Below are 23960 nucleotides of genomic sequence, written 5' to 3'. Positions count from 1 at the left end.
AAGCACAAGGACCCGAGTTCAATCCCCAGTACCAAAAAAAAAAAAAAGCTATCACATTTACTTACTTTCATAAGATAATGATTTTCTGTAAAAATTTTTTTGAATAAAAAAAGGAAATATACTTTGTTCAGTCGCTTGAACCTTTTTAGTGATTTCCTTCTACACTTGAAATGAAATCCAAACTCATTATCATGATCTGGGTGACTTGGTCCTTGCCTACTTCTCCAGTCTCTTCCCCTGCCCAGGTAAGTCTCTTTCTGGATCCAAGCCTTTTTGCAATCCAAGTTTCCTATGCCTTGAATATTTTTGCCACAGGTTCTTTGCATTTAATTACCGTTAATCTGTGGGAGACTCAACAGCTTCCCGTTTTCCCTCATCAATAGCATGGTGATTTTAGTTGGGAGAGCAATCTTTATCTAAAATATTTTCTCACCCCATCTTCCTACTGTTAGGAGAGACACAGTTGATGGGATATAAGTAGAAATAACTGGGTGTGGCCTCCTGGTCTTGCTATATTCCCCAGGCTGGCCTCATTCCTGGTCTCAGCCTCTTGATTACTCGGGCCACCAGGTGCACACCCTCATGTTGGACCAGTAGAACGCTTTTTAAAAGAGCAAAACTGAGCTGGATGTTGTGCCACATGCCTGTAATCCTACCACTCAGGAGGCTGAGGCAGGAGGATTGCTGCAACTACATAGTAAACTCAAGGTTAGCCTGAACCACATGTGAGACCCTGTCTCAAAAGAGAGAGAGAGAGAGAGAGAGAGAGAGAGAGAGAGAAAGAGAGAGAGAGAGAGAGAAGGAAAGAAAGAAAGAAAGAAAGGAAAGAAAAAAGCAGAAACAACTGGCATGCTCTATTTCCACTGCTTTATCTTGCTCCATTTTTTGATCATGAGAATGGTTGTGAAGCTAAGGCCCAAGTTATCTAAGTGTGCTCCCCACTTTATCAGCCTTAGCATCACCTGGGAACTTAAAAATGCAAATTATCAGGTTCTACCCTAAACCCACTAAATCATGAAGTTTGGGAGTGAGGCCCAGCGATCTAGTTCCACATGCCCCTCAGGTGATTCTTATACTTGTTGAAATTTGAAAGCCACTGAGTTAAAACAAAAACTTCCTTAGTGAAGGCCAAACTGTTGGCTAAAGACAGGTATGTCCAAGGCAGTGTGGAGCCGCTGCAGCCGACTTGGACTGCTTCCTCCGGCTTTCCAGGTGTGTGAAAAAGTAATCCCTGCATGGTTTAGCTTCTGTTGTTAGGTTTCTGTTACATGTGATTGAATGCAATTCTAATTGAGGAATACTTTTTAAAATCTTAGCTTAAACATCCTCTCTGTAGAGCGGCTTCTCTTCTGCTTACACCTTCCACCTCCGATAATGTTCTCAACAATACCCTCCCTATTTTTATTCTTTATCCCTTGACATTTTTTCACTCGCTTGCTGTTTATATTTGATAGTGTATATATTGTAAGAGTGTAAACTTCACACTGGTAGGATCTTTGTCTTTTGTCTTTTCTTTTCTTTTGTCTTTGTCTTTTCACTGCTGTACTTTAGCACATAGTGAAGTATCTGACATTCAATGGATATTCTGTAATTTGTGGAATGGTTTAAAAAACTTTAAAACTGTATACTCCATTTTATTGGTTTTTATTTTTATTTTTTGGTACCAGGGATCAGGCTTGGGTCCTTGCACTTGCAAGGCAGGTGGCAGAACCACTGAGCTGAATTCCTGGCCCTTATACTCCATTTTAAAGTATGTATTTTAAAAACCTTTGAAGGAAAAAAATGCTTCATTATGGACAACTTCACAATTTTCAGGAGAAATTAGTTTAAAAAGTAGCAGATAAACATCTAAAAAAATGCATGTAATAAAGAAAAGTCCTCATACTTGTGACTGTTTGCTACCTTACTCTTAAGTGGCCTACAAATTCTAAAGCCATACACAAGAAAAGAAGTCCTACAGAAATAAATACATAAATTTAGCATTTCTATGGTAATGCCATCTTTTTTTTTTTTTTTTTTTTTTTCCTTTGGTACCAGGGATTGAACTTGGGTCCTTGTGCTTGCAAGGCAGAACTGCTGCACTAAATCCCCGGCCCAGGTAATGCCATCTTTTCACAGGCACCATATTGCACCACCTCAAAGTGGGAAACTTGTTTTAAAATAAAATTTCATATAACACTTAAGCACAAACTTTAAAATAAAAACAAAAATTCTAATTGGTTTTCTTATGCATGTCAGAAGACATATGAGTAGGTTTTAACTTGAAGAAAAAAATTCCTGCATCCATGTCCCTACCTTACCTCTTCTGGTAATCTCAAGGTAGGCCCAAGATTAACATCACTGGAAACAAATAAGGCCATCTGTAGCACCAGCCTAAGTGGCAAATTGGAGGAAGGGACAGAGATTGGAAGTTCCCTGTGGATGAATATGAGGGTCTCTGCTCTCTATTTGAGTGAACCAAGCAGGTGCAGTGCTCTTGCAATGGGACAGATAAAACTGTTCTGGTCAACTTTTATTTATTTATTTATTTTGCTACCCGGGATTGAACTCAGGACCTTGTGCTTGCAAGGCAGGCAGCGGAACCACTGAGCTAATTCCCCGGCCCTTCTGGTCAACTTTTAGAAGTATGCATCCCTTGGTTATATTTTTAAAATGATAAGTCACATTTAAGTAAACTGTATAAATACTTTTCTCCGTGGAGCACAGAACAATGAAATAGAATAAAAATATACAGTGTTGTTTCCTGTTTAGATTCCTATCCATCCTTTCTGGAGGCTCCTGGAATCTACATGAGCCTCCCTGTGGCCACTACTGGGAAAACGAGAATAATAGAAAAGTGCCAGAGGCCAAGTGGGAGCCACTCACTAAAGACAAAAAGAGCCCTGGGATTTGTTAAGACAGTTTCCTTACTTCTTCACAGAGTCAACAAAAAAAATAAGTGTCCTGGGAGTCCCTTCCAAATTTGAGGAGCTGTAAGGATTTCTTGTCAGAAGTATTCTAAGAGCAAACTTTTAAGAAGTCCCTAGAAGCTGACTTCGGTAGATTTTCCTGGTTTTCTTTACCAGTGAAATAACCTTTTATGAAAGGCAATGACCTTAAGTTTCAATTTGAATAACTTCTACATGCAATATTATCAGAACCTGCATTAAATGTATCTTCTCTACTTTAATAATGACAGCATTCTGTTTGGCTGCATTCTTTTTCTATTAGCAGTCTTATCACGATTTCCTGGGGAGTTTGCTGAAAATAATGCAGAATCTGGAGCTCCACTCTTAGAGATCTGATTCAATAGGTCTTAGGTGGCATCTGGAATTTGCATTGTCAACAAGATTCTCCAGGTGATTCTTGTGAAAGTGGTGTCAGGTCCACATCTGAGAAGCGTTGGCCTTAAGGGGAACAAGCCAGAATTGCTTCTTTTCCAGAGTAATATCTGTTGTAGAGAGTAATGCTCAAAAGATCTTCCTGGAAGAGATCTCTGGTCATCTACACTTATCTTCAAAGACTGGAGGGAGAGAGATAAAGGTTGGGTTCAATTAGTAAGTGAATAAAAAAGTTGGGATTAGCATCTGGCTGGACATAAGGATAAGTAGTAAAACAGAAAAATCTCTTGCCTTTCCCTTCTTTTCAGTGACATTGGGTTAAGGATACCAAATAGACCCACACAGATAATATGTTGTTTGGGTATGGGTGAATATATACAGCTAAAGCAAATTCTGTCTCAGGAAATTCAGAAGAGTGAATTCCAGTTTGATATACGGCATCAATAACTGACTGAACATCAGTGTATGGCACCTGAACAGGAAATCCTGTGATCTGGATCAAGGACAGAACAACACATAAACTCATTACAATCATAGATATAATCCAGAATTACTGTATCCAAAAAGATCATAGCAACCTCAAAGGAATAGTGGTCATAAAATAATAATTTGTTTTTATGCATGCTGATTATGAACTAGGTATACTACTAAATGCCTTACGCACATATTTAATTCCCAAACCAGTCTTTGAAGTAAGTTCTATTTTAACTCCCACTTTACAGATAAAGAAAAGTATAGCCGATCTGTCTGATGCCAGAATCTGCTTATTTAACAGGCCACAAACTTGTATCCTTTCTAGATGGCCAACTACCAACAAGGAAGTTACTGGATCCTACATCCACATTTGAGTGTTTTAAGTGAGACTTCCTTCAACAATGACTTAATTTATATTAACTAAGTGACTATGTGGTAGTATCAAAGGATTGTGGAGAATAGCCCTGTGTAAAACTAATAATACGTAGATGACAGATATAAATCTTATTTAACTCATATTATTTATCTAGGAGCATTTTCTCTATCCTCAAATCTATTCACATGTCCTTTCCATGTGATTGAGTATGCACTGTCCTTCCTTCTTCCAGATTACTTAATAAAATATGATCTCTCCTTCCCTCTCCACCCTCTCTCCTGGAGATTGAATCCAGGGGTCTTTGTACTGAAACTACATCCTCATTCCTTTTTAATTTTGAAATGGGATCTTGATAAGTCACTAAATTGCCTAGTGTACACTCAAACATGTAATCTTCCTGCTTTAGCCTCCCAGGGTGCTGGTATTACAGGTATGCGCCACCATGCTCCTGTCATTTCTGCAGTACCTGGCACAATGCCTGTCATACGGAAGAGAAATAATAGCACTTAAAAACAGGTACTAGCTAATGGGCATAATGCTAAGTATTGCATTTAATCCTTTTCATACCCACCAACCACATAACTATTTTTATTCCTGTTAGCTAGTGGAGTACAATGTATAGAGAGTTTAGGTAACTTGATGTAGGTCAAAGCTACTGAGTAGTTAAACCAGGATTTGAATACGGGTTTTTGGGTTCAGTCCAGATTTATTACTGTTGCCTATATATTATTAAATAGATAATTTTATGTAGGACTTTCAAGTTTGAAACCTTATTCTATATTTAACTATGTTTTACTTACTGGTTTACCCCCTAATTCTATTAAAAGTAAGGTAAAGCAAAACAAAACAAAATTTCCTCCTATTCATAAATAGTGCCAGCAGATTACTCCTTGGTGGCTAAAGTAATTATTCCCATCAAATCTCCTTACTTCCTCCTTTCAGAGGAGGAGACATCTAGCTTATTGAATGGTGGAGGGAAACATTTTCACTTTTAGAAGGTGGGAGTGTTCAAAAACATACTGAAGGGTTCAGAGGGAAAAGGAGGAAAAAGGATGCCTGGCACTGGGCTTAGGGAAGAAGAAGGAATGGAGGTCTTAGCAAAATACTAAATGGCCAATAGATTTGGTTACGGACTTGCTGAGTTTGTGATGGTTTTCACTGTCCAAGAAGATGTCAAGGGGCTAATGAGTATAAATGGAAGATTAGGAGAGAAGTCCAGGCTGAGTGTTTAAAGTTAGGAGTAATTTGCACATGGGAGATATTGAAGCTTGCCTCTTGCTCCAAACCAATAATAGGAAATTCATTTTATTACTACAGATCCTCTTTCAGTTTCTCAATTGTTGTATAGTTTCCTCCTGGGCATCTTTTTCCAAAGTTTGTAATTTAGCCATCCTAAAACATACCCCTGGTTTAAAAAAGCCAGGCAATATGATTCTGGTAGTAACTATTCACTAGACTTGGTTTTTGCTTTTTTGTCTAAAAGTAAATGCGTTTCAATGTCTTAGCATTTATCTTTCAAGACCAAGATATAAAGGCATTTCAGAGCTATTTAAAATTGCTATTTATCAATTAGCAACACAAAAAAGCAAATGTCACGAATGCATTAAATCCCATACAAACCCAGTAAAATTGTAGCAGTTTTTCAAATTCACTCTCTCCTTCAGATGAAACAAGACTTCCTGTACCAAGTTCCAGCTTAGGAAGGATTTGTCGCAAAATAGAAGTACATTGTCGATTCCAACGTGTTGGGTGCTTAGGTCTCCATTCCATTATTTTATACTTTAGAGTTCTTTCAATCCTAAGGTAGGAATGCAAAAACAATTTTGTGTCAAATTACAATTCATTTAGTAAATATGATGCAAGCTTTGTCACTTTTATTCTAGTACTGTATAAGAATTATACTTTTGGGTTTAGAAAGAAACCAGCCTTCTACAGTGAGGGTTGTCTATCATCATTTGCATCAATGAACTAAGGGATAAATAGACTTTTTGTTGGCTGGGGACAGCAAAAATCTTCACTTGGTATCCAGAAATTAGATCTCCAAAACAAATCTCTTTACTGGTATGTAAGCCCTGCCACCTGGGTGTGATTTGACAACACCTACCACCATCTAATCACTGTGTCAACATTCCACTTTGTAAGACCCTCCAATGACACAGGACATTATATTCCCAAGAAATCATCTTTACAAAAACTCAGATATTTGGACTATGATGATGTTAGCAGGGATGGGATTATCAGAGGAGTTAATTTAGTAAGCAGAGTTGTCTAATGAGACAACAGACTGATAAATTTGTTGATGGGCTTTCCCCTTCTAGTACGTAGCTTTCCATACAGGCAGGGATTTTCACTTGTCTTCTCAGCTCCTAGAATGGTTTGCAGGGAAAAATAAAGCCAAACATGGAGATACTTTGGTTCAGGCTGTTGCAGGGGGTGATTTCTGGAGGACATTAAATACAAGTCAGCAAGATTTTGGCACAGGTATACCTCACCCATTTCTGTAAAAAATTGAGATAACCAAGGTTGATTCTGGCCAATGTGAATAACTTACACAACCAAGGTTGTCACTGGTATATACCCACTATTATGTAGACCCTTATGCATAGCTGGACTAGCTGGTGGGCTGGGGGCCTGAGGACCAGAGTGTGAGTGGCACTTGAGAATAAAGGCATTTCAGATATTTCCACGACTCTGTGTCTCTTCCTCAGGCTTGCTGAATCTCAAGTGAACCTTCTTAGTCTGACCCGGTGACAAGACACAGCCTCTAGTAAGAGATTGTGCAGGGAATAGCTGAACTGCTTGATGGGTTGTCTCAGGAAGCCTCTCCTCTCTGCAAGATGAATGCGTGGGACAGAGTCGTTACGACAGTGTGTTAACAGCAAAGCTGCTAGGAGTCTCCTCTTGGCTAACTATATTGCAACTAATCAGGCTGGAGTTTGCAGAGGGTCTCAGTCACAGCCATATATCAGAATAAATCATCTGTGGTGCTTTATTAGACTATTTCACCTCCAGGCATTCAACAAGCCTGGTCTGGTTTCCTGAAACCTTTATTTTTAAATAATTCTAGAAGCAATGTTGATGAAAACTAGAAGTTGAAAACAATTTTCCCACTGTATTTCTTTTCTTTTCTTCTTCTTTTTTGGCTCTGGGGATCGAACTCCAGGACCTTCCGCTTGCCAGGCAGGCAGCAGAACTACTGAGCTAAATCTCTGGCCCTCCCTACTGAATTTATTACCTCTTAAAAATTTGTTAAGAAATGGGAAGCAAGTGATGGAAATAACAGGTAGAGTGGATTGCGTGCTAGTGAGAAAAGGGAGTGGTAAAATGATATTCTTCATATTGCTTTGATTAATTGCTAGTGGCATACCTGCCAGCCAGATGTGTGAGATTCAGTCACTGAGTGCAATCAGATCCTGAAGTTTCTGATGCATTTGGAGCAGGGATGAAGCTTATTCAAATCTGTGACCCTTTGGGCTTGACTGAACAACTCCTCAAGCCACTACTGCGCATGTCTTTAGAGAAGTAGGTAGGACCTAAGAGTGACAATATAGCTATTTCTACCATCTAACTGTGATATTTTTACTATACTGTGGGTCATGCCTCACTTATCTTTCTGTCCTTTCAAGAAGCATTAGCTGCTGCATCATTATTATTACCATAGCTCAACAAATGTCTATGTTGAGAAATTTATAACAGTGAATTACAAGGCTTTCCTGAATTAATTTATACTTCTTTCTTCTTTCAAGGGGTGCCCTGGATGAAAGAAGGGTCATTTTTTCAATGTCTACACCAAGAAACAAGTACTGTAGTTCAATGGAACTAACCATTACAATCTCCACTGTAATGCTTCAATTGCCTAATCTCACAAGTATTTTGAAAGGCTGGATTAGAGGACTGAAAGGCAACTAACAAGAGATTAGCAGGAGAACATGGTACCTGTTCTTTAGATCTTCTAGCATATTTTTATTTGTATCAGAATAAATGATTTCTTCAGGCTGAAAGACATACAACTGAAAGTTAAGGATTCTAGAGAAAACATCTTTATATTATAGTTACCCCTAGTATTCTAGGAATAGTGGTAACCAAACCAGATTACTGGCATAAAAACACTGAATCCCTTAAATAAAACATAGACCACTGCATTTCATTTGATTTCAAAACTACTTTAACAGAATATGTGGAGGGGGAGAGACAGATTTAAAAAGAAGTTATTTTTCATAAGTAAGACAGTCTTGCTATTCCATTCATTTACCCAAGTAAGCATTTGACTTGCTAATGATTCTACCAAATAATCTTTGGCAGCTGAGTGGGTCTTCCAATTACTGTGTCTCTGGTGAAGTTACTTAAACTCCAAGACTCACTTGCCTCACCTTTTTTTTTTTTCATTAAATGTATTGGTACATATTAGGTATACAACATGATGACATTCATCATTGGGAGTTTGTTCTTCTGCAACGATATATCTTGTTTTTTTCTTGGTTTCTATTTTTTCTCCATTCCCCTGGCCTCTCTTTAACCCCTCCAACCCTTCCTATTTAAAAAGACGTTGTTTACATTTTTTTCCTTTTCTGTTATTACATTTCTAACATAACATCATTCTTCCCACAGTATTTGGTTTTCACAGCTGACAGGAGCCAATTCTTTGTGCTTGTGTGTCTGTGTGCACACATGTGTGATTGTATAAATGAACACACACACATAGACATACAGTCACACACACAGAATCCATTTCAAACTTCTCTGCCTCTAGCTTTTGCTCAGGCATCTCCCTATCTCCACAAGCTGAGGGCAATGCTCTTCCCTGTTTCCTTAAGTTCCTGTTCTGGGAAAGAATTTGTAGGAGAGATGGAGAGCTTCTCAACTCAAGTTTGCCCTTTCTGCAGGGCTCACAAAAGTGGCAGTGAGAAGGTGGGCTTAGTTTTTATTGTGAATATTTTTGAGCTGAGGAACAGAGAAAGTTATAGGGATAGATGTTTCACTTTCATGAGTGGAATGAGGGTTGTATAAAAGGCAAGCAACACTCGATAATATTCTAGGTTTCCAATGTGTGGCCTCCAGATCAGCAATGTCAGAGGTCCAAACTTGTTAGAAATACTAATCCTTGGCCCTCCCTTCAAACCCACTGAATCAGAAACTCTTGGGTGAGCTGTGGTTTTTCCTTTTCTTTTTTGGTACTGGGGATCAAATGAGCTGTGTTTTAATAAGCACCCCCGTCAAGTGGTTCTGATGTCTGCCATGGATGGAGAACCAGTAGATTATAGTCTCAGGCCAAGAGAGCATTTGCACAACAGAATACAGTAGGAGACAGAAGATATGAAGAAATAGAAGTACAAACACCAATGTCACCTTGAAGAGGCCAGCAGCTATCCCAGATAGGAGAGGCAGACTAAATATCCTGATTGTTCTTACCAACTGCTATCTCTACTGCAACCTGGCAATGCTGGTGGATAAGTTAGGTACCTTCAGGTTTGAAAATTAGGTTTGGGTGTACTGACTTGTTATATTTATGAAGTCTGCTTTCTTTTTAGTAAGGCCTTTTTTTTTCTGGGAATTCATGTCCCTCAAATCTTCAAGAGGGATTTCCTGTTAACCTCAGCTCAAGATGCCCACGTACTCATCGTATACACTCCAGTTTGTGTTTCAGTTATGTGTAACAGACAAGTGTTTACTGTAGATAATAGTTTATTCTGGGAGAAATGCAGCAAGGCAGAAGACGGCGGGCCACTAACCCACAGGAAATAAATCGGTAGAGATAGCAGTCAAACACAAGTGTGTGCTTCTATTTATGGATTCAACTTGGCAGAGTTTAGTTCCTACCCTCAGAGAGGCTCTTATAATACAAGGTTGGTCACGGCACTCTTTGCTTTAGTGCTGCTGTCTTCTGACTGCCCTTGATTCTATTCACTTCTTAGCTCATTTCTGTGCACTCCCTGCTGAGTCAAACTGGCTTGCTAGCTCCTTAGTCGCTTATCTCCTTACCACTTCAAGTCTACCTTTCTTGCTGTCTATTAGAACCATTCTCTTCCTTGACTTTCATCTAGGCAAGCTCTTCCTGCTCACTCTTCCTCATTCAACTTGTCCCCATTTCTCCCAGGACCCCTATAACTCTATTCCCTCAGGCCCTCCTGCTATGTGCACCCAGAGTTCATTCATTTCCTCTCTAAGCGCATTGACCATGCCCCACTGCTGCTGGTTGTTTTCTTCTGTAGAATAGAAATTCCAAGAACACTGAGCTCAATTGTTTTTCTTTGTGGTACCTGCACCTAACACAGCAATGGATCATAGCAGACATCAACAGATATCACCTGAATCAATAAGAGAGTGATAATAATTGAGCAAACATCTTCATTTCTCAATAGATTATTTACCCTTCATGCGGCAGTCATTCTTCAGCCACAGTTTTGGGCTGGGAAAAGCAAGCCATGAATGGTAGAGGGAGTAAATGTGGTTGGCTTAAGAGAGATAAGCATATTTCCCCTTCATAAAAACGACACTTCCAACAGGAAATATCCAAATACACGCATATGCTTGACCCACATGGAAATGCTTAGAAAAATGCATAAGAAACTAACTACTGGAGAGTACTTATTTCTTAGAGTAGGGAAAGACCCTGAAGGGGATAAAAATCTTCACTTTATATATTTGGTAGTCTTTTTGGCCCCCCCTCCCAATCACATGCATTCTTTGTGATATTGTGAATTGCCTTGAATTCATGAGCACACAGAATAATGAACATCCACTTGATATACCTAGCACCCAGCTGTATCTAACTATTGAATTCTTCCATAATTATTTTAGATTTTGAATAAAGAAGGAACTATGGGAAGCCTTGAAGTATATGTATATTGCTCCCTGATCTCATTCTTTTTGACCCTCTCCCCCAAAGATAACTTCTTGTCTGATTTTGGTATTTATCATTCCCATGAAAGCTTTTCTCCCTCCCATACAAATAATATATATTTTCCTAGTTTGATATAAATGGTTTTGTACTATATGCATCTGAGGTATCATTTCATATCTTTATTTTGCATAACATTACATTTTTTATATTCATTCATGTTGATATGCTCTAGGTCAGGTGTTCTCAGCCTTGACTGCACACTGTAATCACCTGGAAAGGTTTTAAAAAGTACTGATATGTGTCTTTCACCTTCAGAGATTCTGATGTAATGAGTGTGTAGTCAAACTGAGAATTACTGTAAATTTGCCCTCACAGAAAATTTATTGTATGAGTACTTCACAGCTCATGTACTGACTTTATAACTAATAAATTTTTTCTAAGTTTTTGATATTTCAAGCTATTCTACAATAAATATTGTACTTGGCTCCTGTGCATGTTATTAATCTACAGTATATGTGTGGAAGTTTGAATGAATGGATCAAAGTTTATTTATCTTCAACTTTATCAGATATATATCACATTGCTTTCCAAAATAAAGCAGTTTAAATCCTACTGTTTTTCTTCTTCTTTGATCACACTTTTTTGGTCAATTTTATATACTTAAATAGTATTTTATTTTTTAAAAAACTGAATATTTGAGTTACCTCTTCTGTGGACTGTCTGTTGCCTATTTTTCTATTGTTCTTTTTTCTCCCCTTTCTTTCTCTTTTCTCTGACTCTACAATCATTTCTAGGTAAACAGATGTTTACAGATTCCATAGGCCAAGCCAACAACTGATTAGATTAGTTCTTGGACTCCTACGAGCCTCAGGCAGCAAGATTATAACTTTCAAAAGCAGGAGAGTAGAGAAGTCCTGTCATCATCCCTGGTTTCAAAAAATGAGTTCTTGATTTTATGGAAGCATTTTCAAGCCTTGTCAACATCTTTACATCAGCCCTGCTCATTGCTAGTGTTTCTGTCCTATTTCTAGTCCATAAAAGAACTACCACAGTTGGGGCCCTGATATGCATTCTCTGACAATTTGAGACAAAGCCTTTTTTCTGTTTCTTCTTCTCCTCCTCCTCTCCTCCTCCTCCTTTTGCCTCTTCCTCTTCCTCTTCACCTTCTTGTTCTTCTTTTTGGCATTTAGAGGAAAGGGCCAAAGTAACCCAAACAGATTGGATGGTAGAGAAAACTAGCTTTAACATTGTCAAATCAATAAGCAATCAACCTTAAAATATAACAAGAGTTGTCACTAGAAGAAATGGCAACTTTCATATAGACATACTTAGAAGAACATAACTTACCTGTATGCTTTGTAATTTTGTCCCCTGAAAATTTTTTGGAAGCAACTGTTTCCAGAAACTTTCCTTTGAAAAATCAAAATATACAGCCATTGGTGTATTATTTTGCTGCACATTAAACCAGACCTATTAAAAGGGCAACATAAAACCAATGTAGGCCTATAGGAATATAAGGTCAGTAGTTAGGATAGATCAAAGATTTACGGCTTTACTACTCAAAGTGGGAGAAGACAAGAGAAGTTCTGAGGTAGGAGGCAGATTCCAGGATTTTGTGATCATAGTACTACCTAAGTTTCAGCTTTAGAAGCTCTATAGAATCACCTGGGGAAACATTAAGGCTAAAGATTGCCAACCCCTGTGCCCCAGGAATTCTGACTGAATACCTATGCTTTCAAAATTCCTCAGGTGATTCTTATATATAGTTAAGGTGATTCTTGAGGAGACGACTCAAAATAAGATTCCTCTCCATATACTTACATTCCTGTCATCAAACAAACAATCTATGCTTTGTAAGGGACAAAATGGATCAAACTGCTTGTGACATTGTCCAGTTGATGGATTCCAAAGCAAACATTCATTAGTTTCCTGAGTTAATACATAGGCAACATGCCCCTGAAAGGAAAAAGATTTAGTCATTTTTGGTGGTTTTAACTTTTATATGTGGAAATTATAATGTAATGATTCTCATTTCTAAAATAAAAATTTAAAAAGGGTTTTAAATTTTTTGTTTCATTTTGTTTTGTTTTTGAGACAGGGTCTCACTAGGTAGCTCAGGCTGGTCTCGAACACTCAGCGATCCTCCTGCCTCAGCCTCCCAAGTGCTGTGATTACACCATGCCCAACCTTTAAACATTTTTTTAAAGGGGGGGGGAACACCTAGAGATCCAAAACTCCTCAAACCCAGATTACCATGAAGATTCAAATGAGAGAAGGCTGTGGGTTCACCCCAAAGGTAGTACAATACAGTGGACCATTGACTCACAAATTCAATCAGTTCCCAAAGGCTAGTTGTTAACTAAGTACAGCTGAAATCTGGATGTTTACTTGGGTACACACTATAGATAACAGGCACTTCAGTCTTCCATTAACCTAATTAACTTGTTCGTATTTCAGGCTGGTCATAATTTGAGGGTCCACTGTACATTATTCTGACTAAATAAATATAATGATGACTTTCCAATACATACTACTAACGTGTTCTGAGGTAGCGGCACTTTTGTATAATTCATACAAAGGTGTTACACAGACTGGCTGCCCTTTGATTAAACTCTACTTGAAGACTGATGGTAAACACCAGGCTGAGTTAGGGACTAGAAAGTAGCTTTAGGCTCTGTCAGAATCATTAAGAAGTTAAAAAGCCACTAAATTAAATTTAAGAATGAGATTTGGAGTTATAGGCTGAAGAGCAAGTAGTCTGGAAAGTAGTCAGACAGGAAACCAGTCTGAGAATAAAAAGAAGTCATCAGGAATTTGCCCTGCACATAAACTTTTGTAGTGTAAGACTTTCTCAGCAGGAAATGAATATATCAAATTATAATGAGTATTTAACATTTATTGCATATTTATGTGTGCCAGGTACTATGCTAAAGAAGTACACTCATCTTTCTTACTTTAATTCACTCCCAGTTCTGTGAGCTACAGATGATTATTATGCCTATCTTTCACATGAAGAATCAGAGGTTAAGGGTCTCGTCTATCATAACAGAAAGTGGCATTATTCCAATTTTGTGAGGGGATAACAGGCTCAGAGAAGCAAACACAACCGAGATCACACAGAGAACAAGTGACATTAGCTAGGTTTTACACCTCTGTGCTCCAATTCACATTCTTTTTTTTTTTCAGCTTTAATTGAGTTTATTGGTACATTTTAGGGATACAGTACAGTTACATTCATTGTTGGGATCTTGTACCTCTACATGACAAGTCTTGATTCTCATTTTTTCCCCTTACCTCTGCCCTCCCTTCACCCCTTCCTCCCCTCCCCATCTACAAACACTTTATTTTCATCTTTTCATTACCAATTCACATTCTTAACACAACTCTGTGTAGCTTTTGCCTCCTTCACTGCAAAGCTCTTGCCCTCTCCACCTCTCCGTTGCAGAGGAGACTGCATTTCAGCCACTCAGCTGAGGTGAATCCCTGTGAGACAGTTCCCACAGTCTGGGTTCAGAGGCATAAATGCATAGAAATACTACACTTGTTGGCCTTTTACTGCCACCTAGTGACACTTAAAACTACAGCAGAGTATTATATCCACGGATTAACCGATTAACCGTAAGATTTAGTTAAAATTAACCCAAAAATAAACTATGTCAAAGGAATGCAGGAATGAAAGTTATTATGAAAAAACCCATGAGGCAAGATTGGAACACTGACACTAAATAAGATATTCATGGCAGAGCTCTAATTCCAAAGGGGCAGCTTTCTGTAGGTATGGATTTAGGAAAGTATATAATATGTAAATTGTAAAATTTTCAGATAGGTAGACACAAATCATCTCAGGAAAAGATGGAAATGTGGGGTTGAAGTTTTTACACTTGCAGTTGAAACCTGATTTAGTTTTGCTCATACAATACTAAAACTTACTTCTAATAATGAGGTTCCCAGGAGGACCGATGCCTTCTTTCCAAAATATAAAAAGAAATTGCAGAGAAGTATGGCATGCTCTTCCTTATTTCCAATAGCTAAGCTGATGCAGCGCTAAGGCAGAACAAAAGCAGCAAGAACATCAAGAAAGGAAAAAAAGTTGAACGATGCAAGCGCCCCCAAATGTATAGCCCTTATACTCCTTCCAGTTTCAAACACATCTATCTTTACCAGATTGCTAATATGACAGCAAAGCTGAAAGGTCTAGCTTTGTTTGACATTAGAAGAGAACACTGACTTGAAATACTGAGATTGTCATTGTTACAGAACATTTAATGTGCGTATAGCACAAAGTGATTAGATTAATTTATATCCAAAGTATAATGTGTTTATTCAGAACAAAAATTAAACTCCCCTGGATAAGCAGGGGCATAGGGATTAGTATTCTGGGAGGAAATAGCTTAGTATTTTGGGAGGAAGTGATCCTTACTGGGCAATGGAACTACAGTATTTTGTCTTGTACATGTACGAAAATAGTATTCAACTCAGAGGAAGAAACTTGAATTGGAGCCCAATCATGAAGAATGATTGAAATGTCTTCAACTCAAAAAGCAAAGCCACTGGGTTGGGTACAAGAAATCAAATATGCAGGTATCTAGTAATGTTGTACAACAAGAGAGAATAAAGGTAACAGAAAAGGCAGACTGTTGATCTATGGCCTAATTTTTGTTGACAAGTATATTTTGTTTGGCCTCTAACATTTTTCTTTTAAAAATGGAAAATTTCATATAAAACTCTGGATTTCTGGCTTCTATTGAAAAAAAAAATTCCAAAGATTTTAGCTCTAAATCAGATCCTAAAACCCCAGGTAAGTGTCAGGACTATCAGTTTCAGATGAAAGTGTTCCTTTGTTAGACTCCCGTCATATTTCTGTTTCCTAAGTAAAAGTAATTATTAAATGCTTGCTAAATTTAAAGCTGTGTGCAGTTTATTAATAGAAGAGTATAAACAAAAACAGTCTCCTACTTTCAAGGATATTACAATTGCAATATATGTGTACAGAGTGTGGGTATAGGGTCAGTACATAAGCAGCTAAATAGAATCTAGAATGAAGTTGAAGAAGTGGTTGCCAAATTTAGAGAAAAAATATAGGCTACCCAATTAAATTTGAATTTCATATAAATGCCAAACAGATTTTTTAGTATAAAATGCTCCCAATATTGTTCAGGGTTTATATTTTACTTGACAACTAAAAGTAGCTTTAATGCAATTTCTAAAGAAGCGCAGTGCTATAAAAGTTCTTCGTTTAGGTAGGGGAGATGGAGGAAAGCTTTTGGGAAGTTGTAGTGTCTGCTTTAGACTTTACAGACTGATAAGCTACATGACAGGCCATACCAGTCTCTGTAACGTGTCATCTTATACTTCTGAATTTTTCACTGAATCAAAATAGTCATAAGCTACCATTTAGAATGTTGAAAATACTTCTGGTCTTCATGGATCCTTTCCATAGACTGTTACAAAGCCAAAGATGATGTATATAATTATAAAATACTTTAAAGTCTTACAGGGCAAAGTGTTGCACCATATATAATTTTTTTAAAGAAAAGAAAAGCAAGTAAGAAATGCCTTTTAGCTATAAGATATAATTTCTTACCTCTGATGTCATCCATATATCAGAACCATCATTGGCATCCAGCGTAGCAGGCATAAAAGGAATCAGAGACACAAATCGAGCAATGAGGTCCTACAATAATATTAGTATTAATTGAGTGTATACTGTATGTATATATCACTGAATAGTTTTTTACAATTATTCCATCTAGCATCTAGAGTATTCCATAATCATCTGCAAGCCTATAAAGTAGACAGTAGTATCATTCTAGCTTTATAGAAGCAACAGCAAGCTTAGAACAATAAAGTAACTTGCACATGGTCACAGAGATAAGGTAATATGTGGAGTCTGTGAGGGCTGAGCCCACAGAGAGCTTTTCTCTGGAGGGTGTACATTAACCATTATATTTTCTGTAATCAATTATTAATTTTGACTATTATAATAATTTTTATCAACATTAAACATGTACGTTAAAGTACAGTTGTTACAACATTTTTTAAATATGTTGAAGAATAGCAAAGGCTTTTCTTTTAGGTTTAAAAAACTGTCATTTTTTTCCCTTAATATAAACTTGTTACTGGCTACTGCATTTAGATATAGTGGTACACACTGCTTTCTCAAACACCAGAAGTTTTGCAAAGGCAATTCCCACTAAACTGTTGGAGTCAATCACTCAGACTAAGGTAAGAAAGGAGAAAGGAATACAAACATACAAACAATAAATTTAACATTAAAGTTCATTAACAAATTAATTAATGTGCACAAGCTGCTATTTCTGCATGGGTTTTTTTGTTTTGTTTTGTCTTTTGAGCCAGGGTCTTGCTGTGTAGTTCAAGCTGGCCTTGAATTCACTATGTAGCCAGGCTGGCCTCGAACTCATGGTAATTCTCTTGCCTCAGCTCCCAAGTGCTGGGATTATAGGCCTGTGCCACCATGCCCAGCTGATTTTCTTTTCTTTTCTTTTTCTTCTTTTTTTAAATAATTCTTTTCTTTTCTTTTTGAGACAAGTTCTCTCTACATAGTCCCTGATAGTCTTGAACTATGTGTCCTAGGCTGACCTCAAACTCATGGAGATTCTCCTTCCTCAGCCTCCTGAGTGTTGGGAATACAAGTGTGTACCACCATAATGCCTGGTTTTCATGATCTTTTATGCTGATGACCTCATGAAATTAGCATATATGATTCACAATCCCTGACAAACAAGGGTCTAGGATTTATTTATTATTTTAAAGATAGAAGTCTGAGAACACTACCTCCTGGGACATTGAGGTCAGAACACAGAGGCAAGAAGAAACTCGCCATTGAAAAGCAGAGTAGGGCTGGGGATTTAGCTCAGCAGTTCGGGGGCCTGCCTTGCAAGTGCAAGGACCTGAGTTCAATCCCTGGTACCAAAAAAAAAAAAAAAAAAAGAAAAAGCAGAGTGTAGAAAAGGCAACATAAATCAGTAGTTTTGATTTTAGCTTAAGGAGTCTAGCTAGGGGAGCTTTGTAACTCACAAATAATATAGATAGTTCGAGGGCAGTCAATTGAATAGATTGAATCTACGTAAATGAAAGGTATAGTAATTCTCCATAGGTGATCACCAATCACAACGAACCCGTTTAAAATAATTGTAACTTACAAGTGTTGCATTAGAATCATGAAGAAATATATCTAGAAGTTGTTGAGGTGGATTTAATGCTTTGATATATCTTGTTACTAATGTCTGTATCCCTTCATCATTAAAAACAGTAGTTATGATTCTTCGGTTGGGAAACATTGTTTTACAATTATTTTTAAAAATCTGTGCTCTCTGCAAAACATCTACTTGATCTGAAAACTAGAATCAAATTTAAAGTATTTCAATATTGTACCATATTATTCCCACAGGAAAATACCAAGAATCAATGTCTATTTTTGCCACATTTAAAATTATTATTACTGCTTTTTAAAATAATTTATACTCCTTTGATGATATGTTTAAAAGTAATTCAGTGTAAAAACCTACCTTGTCTAGTTTTGAATTATAGGCAACATATGATATTTGTGGTTCAATGGTAGCAAAAATATTTATGAAGGTACATTCTCTTAAATTCTGTCCATTGTAATCTTCTTTTGGAGATACATAATTCTTACTCCAAGAATATCCAAGCAACACTGGTGGAATATTTACTTGAAATGTTCCACTAATCTGAAAGAATGTATCATGTATGAAGGGAAGGAGGAAGTGAATTACAGTAATAACCAATAATAACAACAATGGTTAATTGAGTGCTATGTGCAAGCAGCTGTGGCAAGTGCTTAATACAGGTTGTATTCAGTGGACTAAATACTGCCCTTATCTCTATTTTACAGATAATAAAACTATGGCTCAGAGAGTTGATGAAATTTGTGCAAGATCAAGGAACCAATGAGTAATGGAGCCAGGATTGTATTCCAGGTTTATCTGCCTTTGAAATCCACATTTCTTTCATTTAACATTTTATTGATTCAATTTAGATATATACAATGATCATATGCATTCTAGGGAATTTGTACCTTTACATGATGTATCTTGATTCCTTTGTTTCCCTTTCTCCTCCCCTTCCTTCAACTCCTCTTCCCCTTCTTTATTTACAAAAGCCCCACTTCCATTTTTTTCCTTCTTTTCTCATTTTTTCTTTTACCCTCCTTCCTCCCCCGCTCTATTTCCCCCTTCCTTTTGAACATTTTTTTCTTACTTCACATTGTCTATTATATGTTTTGGTCCCTATTTACATTTTTAGTTCCTTACACCAGAGAGATAATAAGGTATTTATATGTGTGTCCAATTTATTTCACTTAAGAGTATAACTTCTAAGTGCATTCATTTAGATATAAATGTCTTGAATTTATCCTTCTTAATGGCTGAGTAGTACTCCACTATATAGAAAAATCACACCTTTATTCATTTATTGGTTGATGGGCATTTGGGCTATTTCCAAGATTAAACTATTACAAACTGTGTCACTATAAACATGGGTGCCCTACTGCGTAATATGCAGGAACTTCTACTTTTCTTTCCTACTTAATATTCATTCTCTCCTCCTTTTTAAAATTTATTTATTTATTTTTTTCAGCTTTAATTGAGTTTATTGGTAGATTTTAGGGATACAGTATAGTTACATTCATTGTTGGGATCATGTACCTCTACATGGCAAGTCTTGATTCTCATTTTTTCCCCTTACCTCTGCCCTCCCTTCTCTCCTTTCTAATCAACAAGATTAGTTGATAACATGAGGATAGTGGCCATGTCACATAAATAAGATGCAAGAAGTCTGTACCCCCCTTACCTGCCCTCCCTTCTCTCCTTTCTAATCAACAAGATTAGTTGATAACATGAGGATAGTGGCCATGTCACATAAATAAGATGCAAGAAGTCTGTTGGAGGTTTTTTCTATCTTTGTTTCTTTTTTGTTTGGTTTGCTTTTGTTGTTTTTTGGATGAAACCTAGGGCTTTGTGTAGAGCTGCATTTCCAATACTTTCTGTTAAATTTTGAAACTACTGTTTTGGTCTTGCTAAATTGCCCAAGCAGGGCTTGAGCTTGAAATCCTCCAGCCTCAGCTTTCTAAGTGGCTGAGATTGTAAGTGTGTACAAAAAATGTCCAAGATTGTAAGTGTGTCCAACTATGCCCAGCAGTCTCTTGGAGTTTTCTGAGGAACTATTTTTCTGATTTAAGCACTGCCAGTATTTACTTAGCCCTGCTACAGCACAGATATGAGGCTGGGATTGCAGTGAATATTTTGCAATTACAACGTTGAAAGCCACCTGTAAGGACACTGGAATATAAAGACAAAAGTATCTTAGGTTGTTAATGCTGTCCTTGAACTGCTGCACTGGCACCTTTTTTTTCCTTGAGTTTACTGGTACTTTTCAGGTACACAGTACAGTTACCTTCATCACTGGGATCTTGTACCTTTACATGACAGATCTTGGTTCTCATTTTTTCCCCATCCCCCTTCCCTCCCTCCACCATGCCCTATTAACAAAGACTTTGTTTCCATTTTTTCCTTTTCTAAAAGTGTAAGATCCAAATTGTAAAACTGACAATGTGAAATAGGAAGAAGAGGGCTAAAGATGTAGGGGAAGAGGGAAGGGTAGGGGAAAGGAAATAAGGGAAAAGAAAAAAATTTGCAATGGCATCTTAACTCTTTAAATAAGATAGCTAGCCCTTCACTTACACCAGCCATGGCTTTCTGTTGCATATGATCTAGTACACGTGATTGCTTCTCACTCAAATGCCCTCATTTGTTTCAGAAATTTGTCTCTAGGGACTCAATTCAGAAGTTATCACCTAAGTAAAGTCTTCCCTGCCCTTGCATTTTCCTCTTCATTTTCTTGTTATCCTCCATTAAACTCTGAGTTTCCCCAATCTTCCTTTTGCCTAGTATAGTGTCCTATGGTATGTTCTTATAGTAGCTGTCTCATGCCTCTACTAAAGCATTTCATATTGTAGCAAAATGTTAGTTTTATTCCACATATAGTGAACTCATTGGGACAGAAAATTCATTTCTCATATTTCAAATCTTTAGTGCTTGGCATAGCCTCAGAGATGTCAAGTACCTTGCCTCAGGTTGATCAGTAAATAGATAACAGAGCCTAAAATAGAGTTTAGGTTGGAGTTTTTATGCTTTTCTGGTTGCACACACACATATATTGTGAGTGTGTAAGTGTGTGTATGTGTGTGCGTGCGTGCATGTGTGTGGTACTGGGGATTGAATCCAGGGCTTTGTGAATGCTAGGCAAGTACTGCATGCTACCACTGAGCTACATGCTCAGCCGACATAGGCATAATTCTACTATGTACCAAAACAGCAGGGTTCTCCGAAGGTCTCACAGAGAACAATTCTAATCATCAGCCTCACTATTACCAATAAGCAATGCTGATAAGCTGAAATTCCTAGGATTCATGATTAAAAAGCATCACCATTAATCAGAATTGTTCATGAAAATGGTTGACATGCAGATATGAGTGTTGTTTTGAGACAAAAGCTAGCCAATTTTTCTCTGTAAACACCTTAAAGATACAAAAAATTTGTGAGTGTCCTTGTTCTAGACAGGGTCAAAACCTCAAAACATTCCAAAGCCCTAGACCACTCTAATAAGGGATCATTTTTAAATAAACTTTCAACCTGCTGAACATGGAATCTGATTCAAAGACAACAAAAAGTGTTTCTATTAGCCAGAAGTTGAAATTTAGAATGATTAATAAACAACCATTTTCTATTACCTCAGATTGTTGCAAAAGGGCAGAGAAAGGAAAAACAATGGAACCAAGCCAGTTCTTTCTTAGATATAAGTGACCACTACAGCTCTTTAGACAGCAATCCTATAAAAATAAATTAAAATTAAATGTATTAAAATACATTTTATATTACATAATATCATGTGAGTAGTTTCACACACTCACAGGTAAGTATAAAATATTATTCTTTCTATTTGGGGTTTTCAATGTGTCTTTCTTTTTAAAAGAAACAGAAAAATAGAAAATGCATTTTTCTTTTAAATTTCTTTAAAATATAATTATTTAAGGTAAAAATATTACCTGTTACGTAGTTTATGGCATATACAAGTAAAATGTGTGATGAGACTAGCACAAAGTACAGGAGAGGGAAACGGAGGGCTCATAACACCCCATCTGCACACACTGTATATGTGAAGTGGTACTGTAGTAGATAGAGGTAGACTGTGGCAAATTAAATAATATATTATAAACCCTACAGCAACATTTAGAAAAGAAGTGAGTGATGGGGATAAAATGGAATTATAAAAGTATTCTATTTATCCAAAAGAAGGCAGGAAAAGAGGAATAAAAAATAGATGGGATAAGCAGAAAACAAATAGGAACATGGAGCTCAGTCAGTCAATGATTATACAAATTGTAAACAGATGTACATTAAAAGGTAGAGATTATCAGAATGGATAAGAATGCAAGATCAACAATATGGTGTCTAAAACAAAAATCATATTAAGTATAAGGGCATAAGTACATTAATATCTGTACTTTTCAGTGAGGTACAATGTTATGTTTTGATTTATACATTCAATGGCTAATACGATTCCATTTCTATTAAATTCTATAAAATGTAAACTATAATGACAGAAAACAAATTAACAGTTGCCTGAAGTGGGAGATGGGAGGAGGAAGCGGGGAGATATGTCAAGTGGGCAGGGAAAAACTTTAGAGAGTAATGAATATATTCATAGTTTTGATTGTGATGATGGTTTCATGGGTATATACACATCAAAACTTGTCAGATTATCTTGTTATGTGCAAATTATTGTTTATTAATTATTTTTCAATAATATTTTTTATACTAGAGGAGGTGTGAGTAGTGAGGAAAACAGGAATTAGGCATAAAAGGAATTGGTACTTAATACCATCACCATCACCCTCCCTTTGACAATACTCAATGATCCACTCCATTTTAGGTCACTTAACATTTTTCATTTTGTCAACCCAAGGCCAGAAATGTGAAGCCTCTTGAGAAAGTGGAAAGAGAATAGCTAAACATTTTCAAAAGCTCCCGAAACCCCAATTCCCACCTTAGTTCCCACTGCCTTTGAGCATCTGGAGGCCTTCTAACTTTTTATACTTGAGAAGTTACCCCTTCCACTACCAGGATCTTTTAAATCCAGAGGCTGACCTGAAGCAAAAGAGCTGGGCAAGGACGACTGTGTCATTCTAGTCTAAAAGGTAGCAGGCACACTTACTAGCTGATAGCAGTTAGGGCTTTGAACTTCTGGCTAGTATCATCTCAACTGCATTGCTCTTTCCACCTCAGGTTCCAAGGATGGTGCAGGCTTTATAGGTTTACTTGTCTAAGCCTACAGATTATACCTCTATTGGGGTTCACTTTAAAACTGATTTCCTATGGGTCTTCTCTGAGAAGCAATGAAAAAATTTTATTGGAAGACCATTAGTATGAAGTATATATTTAATTAATCTTTAAGGAATCAGTGTAACAACTGTTTATATTAAATGACAAAGTAAAATTTAGTTCCTGAGCTATAATGTGTATGTACTAAGTCTGCAACATAGTCTCAAAAACTGGAGGAGGTCCAGGAATTGATGGTTAGAGGCTGTCATGATTGAACTATTCCTTTAAATAACCCATATTAATGAAATTCGTATATTTGTGTGGTTTCTCCACCTCAGCCCTTTCATCTTTGTCAGAGGGGTTGATTTTGTTAGGAACAATGCTTGCCTGATGTATCACCTTACCTGGTTACTAGGATTAACACCTTAATTAATTAACTGGCAGCCATGGAAAGGGGACCAATGGCTTTTGAAATGAACTGTGGATTAGGGGTCCACATACACAATAGAATTGGTTACAATGTAATAAAATTAAAATTTAAAACCAAAAATTTACATTAAAACCTCTAAAACAGTTGAAAATGTAAA

At 37.1% G+C, this 23960-nt stretch overlaps 1 protein-coding gene across 1 annotated transcript in view; it reads right to left on the bottom strand.

Moving 5' to 3' along the window:
- Window positions 1-2852: 2852 nt before the first annotated feature.
- Cc2d2b (coiled-coil and C2 domain containing 2B) overlaps window positions 2853-23960 on the bottom strand; it is a 110425-nt gene continuing 89317 nt past the window's right edge. Inside the window, exons 26-36 of the mRNA XM_010620871.2 lie at window positions 21783-21881; window positions 18541-18723; window positions 18175-18372; window positions 16596-16685; window positions 14942-15055; window positions 12833-12967; window positions 12359-12481; window positions 8107-8165; window positions 5791-5968; window positions 3612-3813; window positions 2853-3502 (exon numbers count right to left, since the gene is read on the bottom strand). Coding sequence (XP_010619173.2) covers window positions 3625-3813; window positions 5791-5968; window positions 8107-8165; window positions 12359-12481; window positions 12833-12967; window positions 14942-15055; window positions 16596-16685; window positions 18175-18372; window positions 18541-18723; window positions 21783-21881 — 1368 coding nt within the window. The 3' untranslated portion in view covers window positions 2853-3502; window positions 3612-3624. The remainder of the gene's footprint in view (window positions 3503-3611; window positions 3814-5790; window positions 5969-8106; window positions 8166-12358; window positions 12482-12832; window positions 12968-14941; window positions 15056-16595; window positions 16686-18174; window positions 18373-18540; window positions 18724-21782; window positions 21882-23960) is intronic.

Source organism: Fukomys damarensis, unplaced genomic scaffold (assembly GCF_012274545.1).
Source record: "Fukomys damarensis isolate Sample0158 unplaced genomic scaffold, DMR_v1.0_HiC HiC_scaffold_8, whole genome shotgun sequence".
Classification (NCBI taxonomy): Eukaryota; Metazoa; Chordata; class Mammalia; order Rodentia; family Bathyergidae; genus Fukomys; species Fukomys damarensis.
This window is presented reverse-complemented; position numbering and strand designations above follow the sequence as displayed.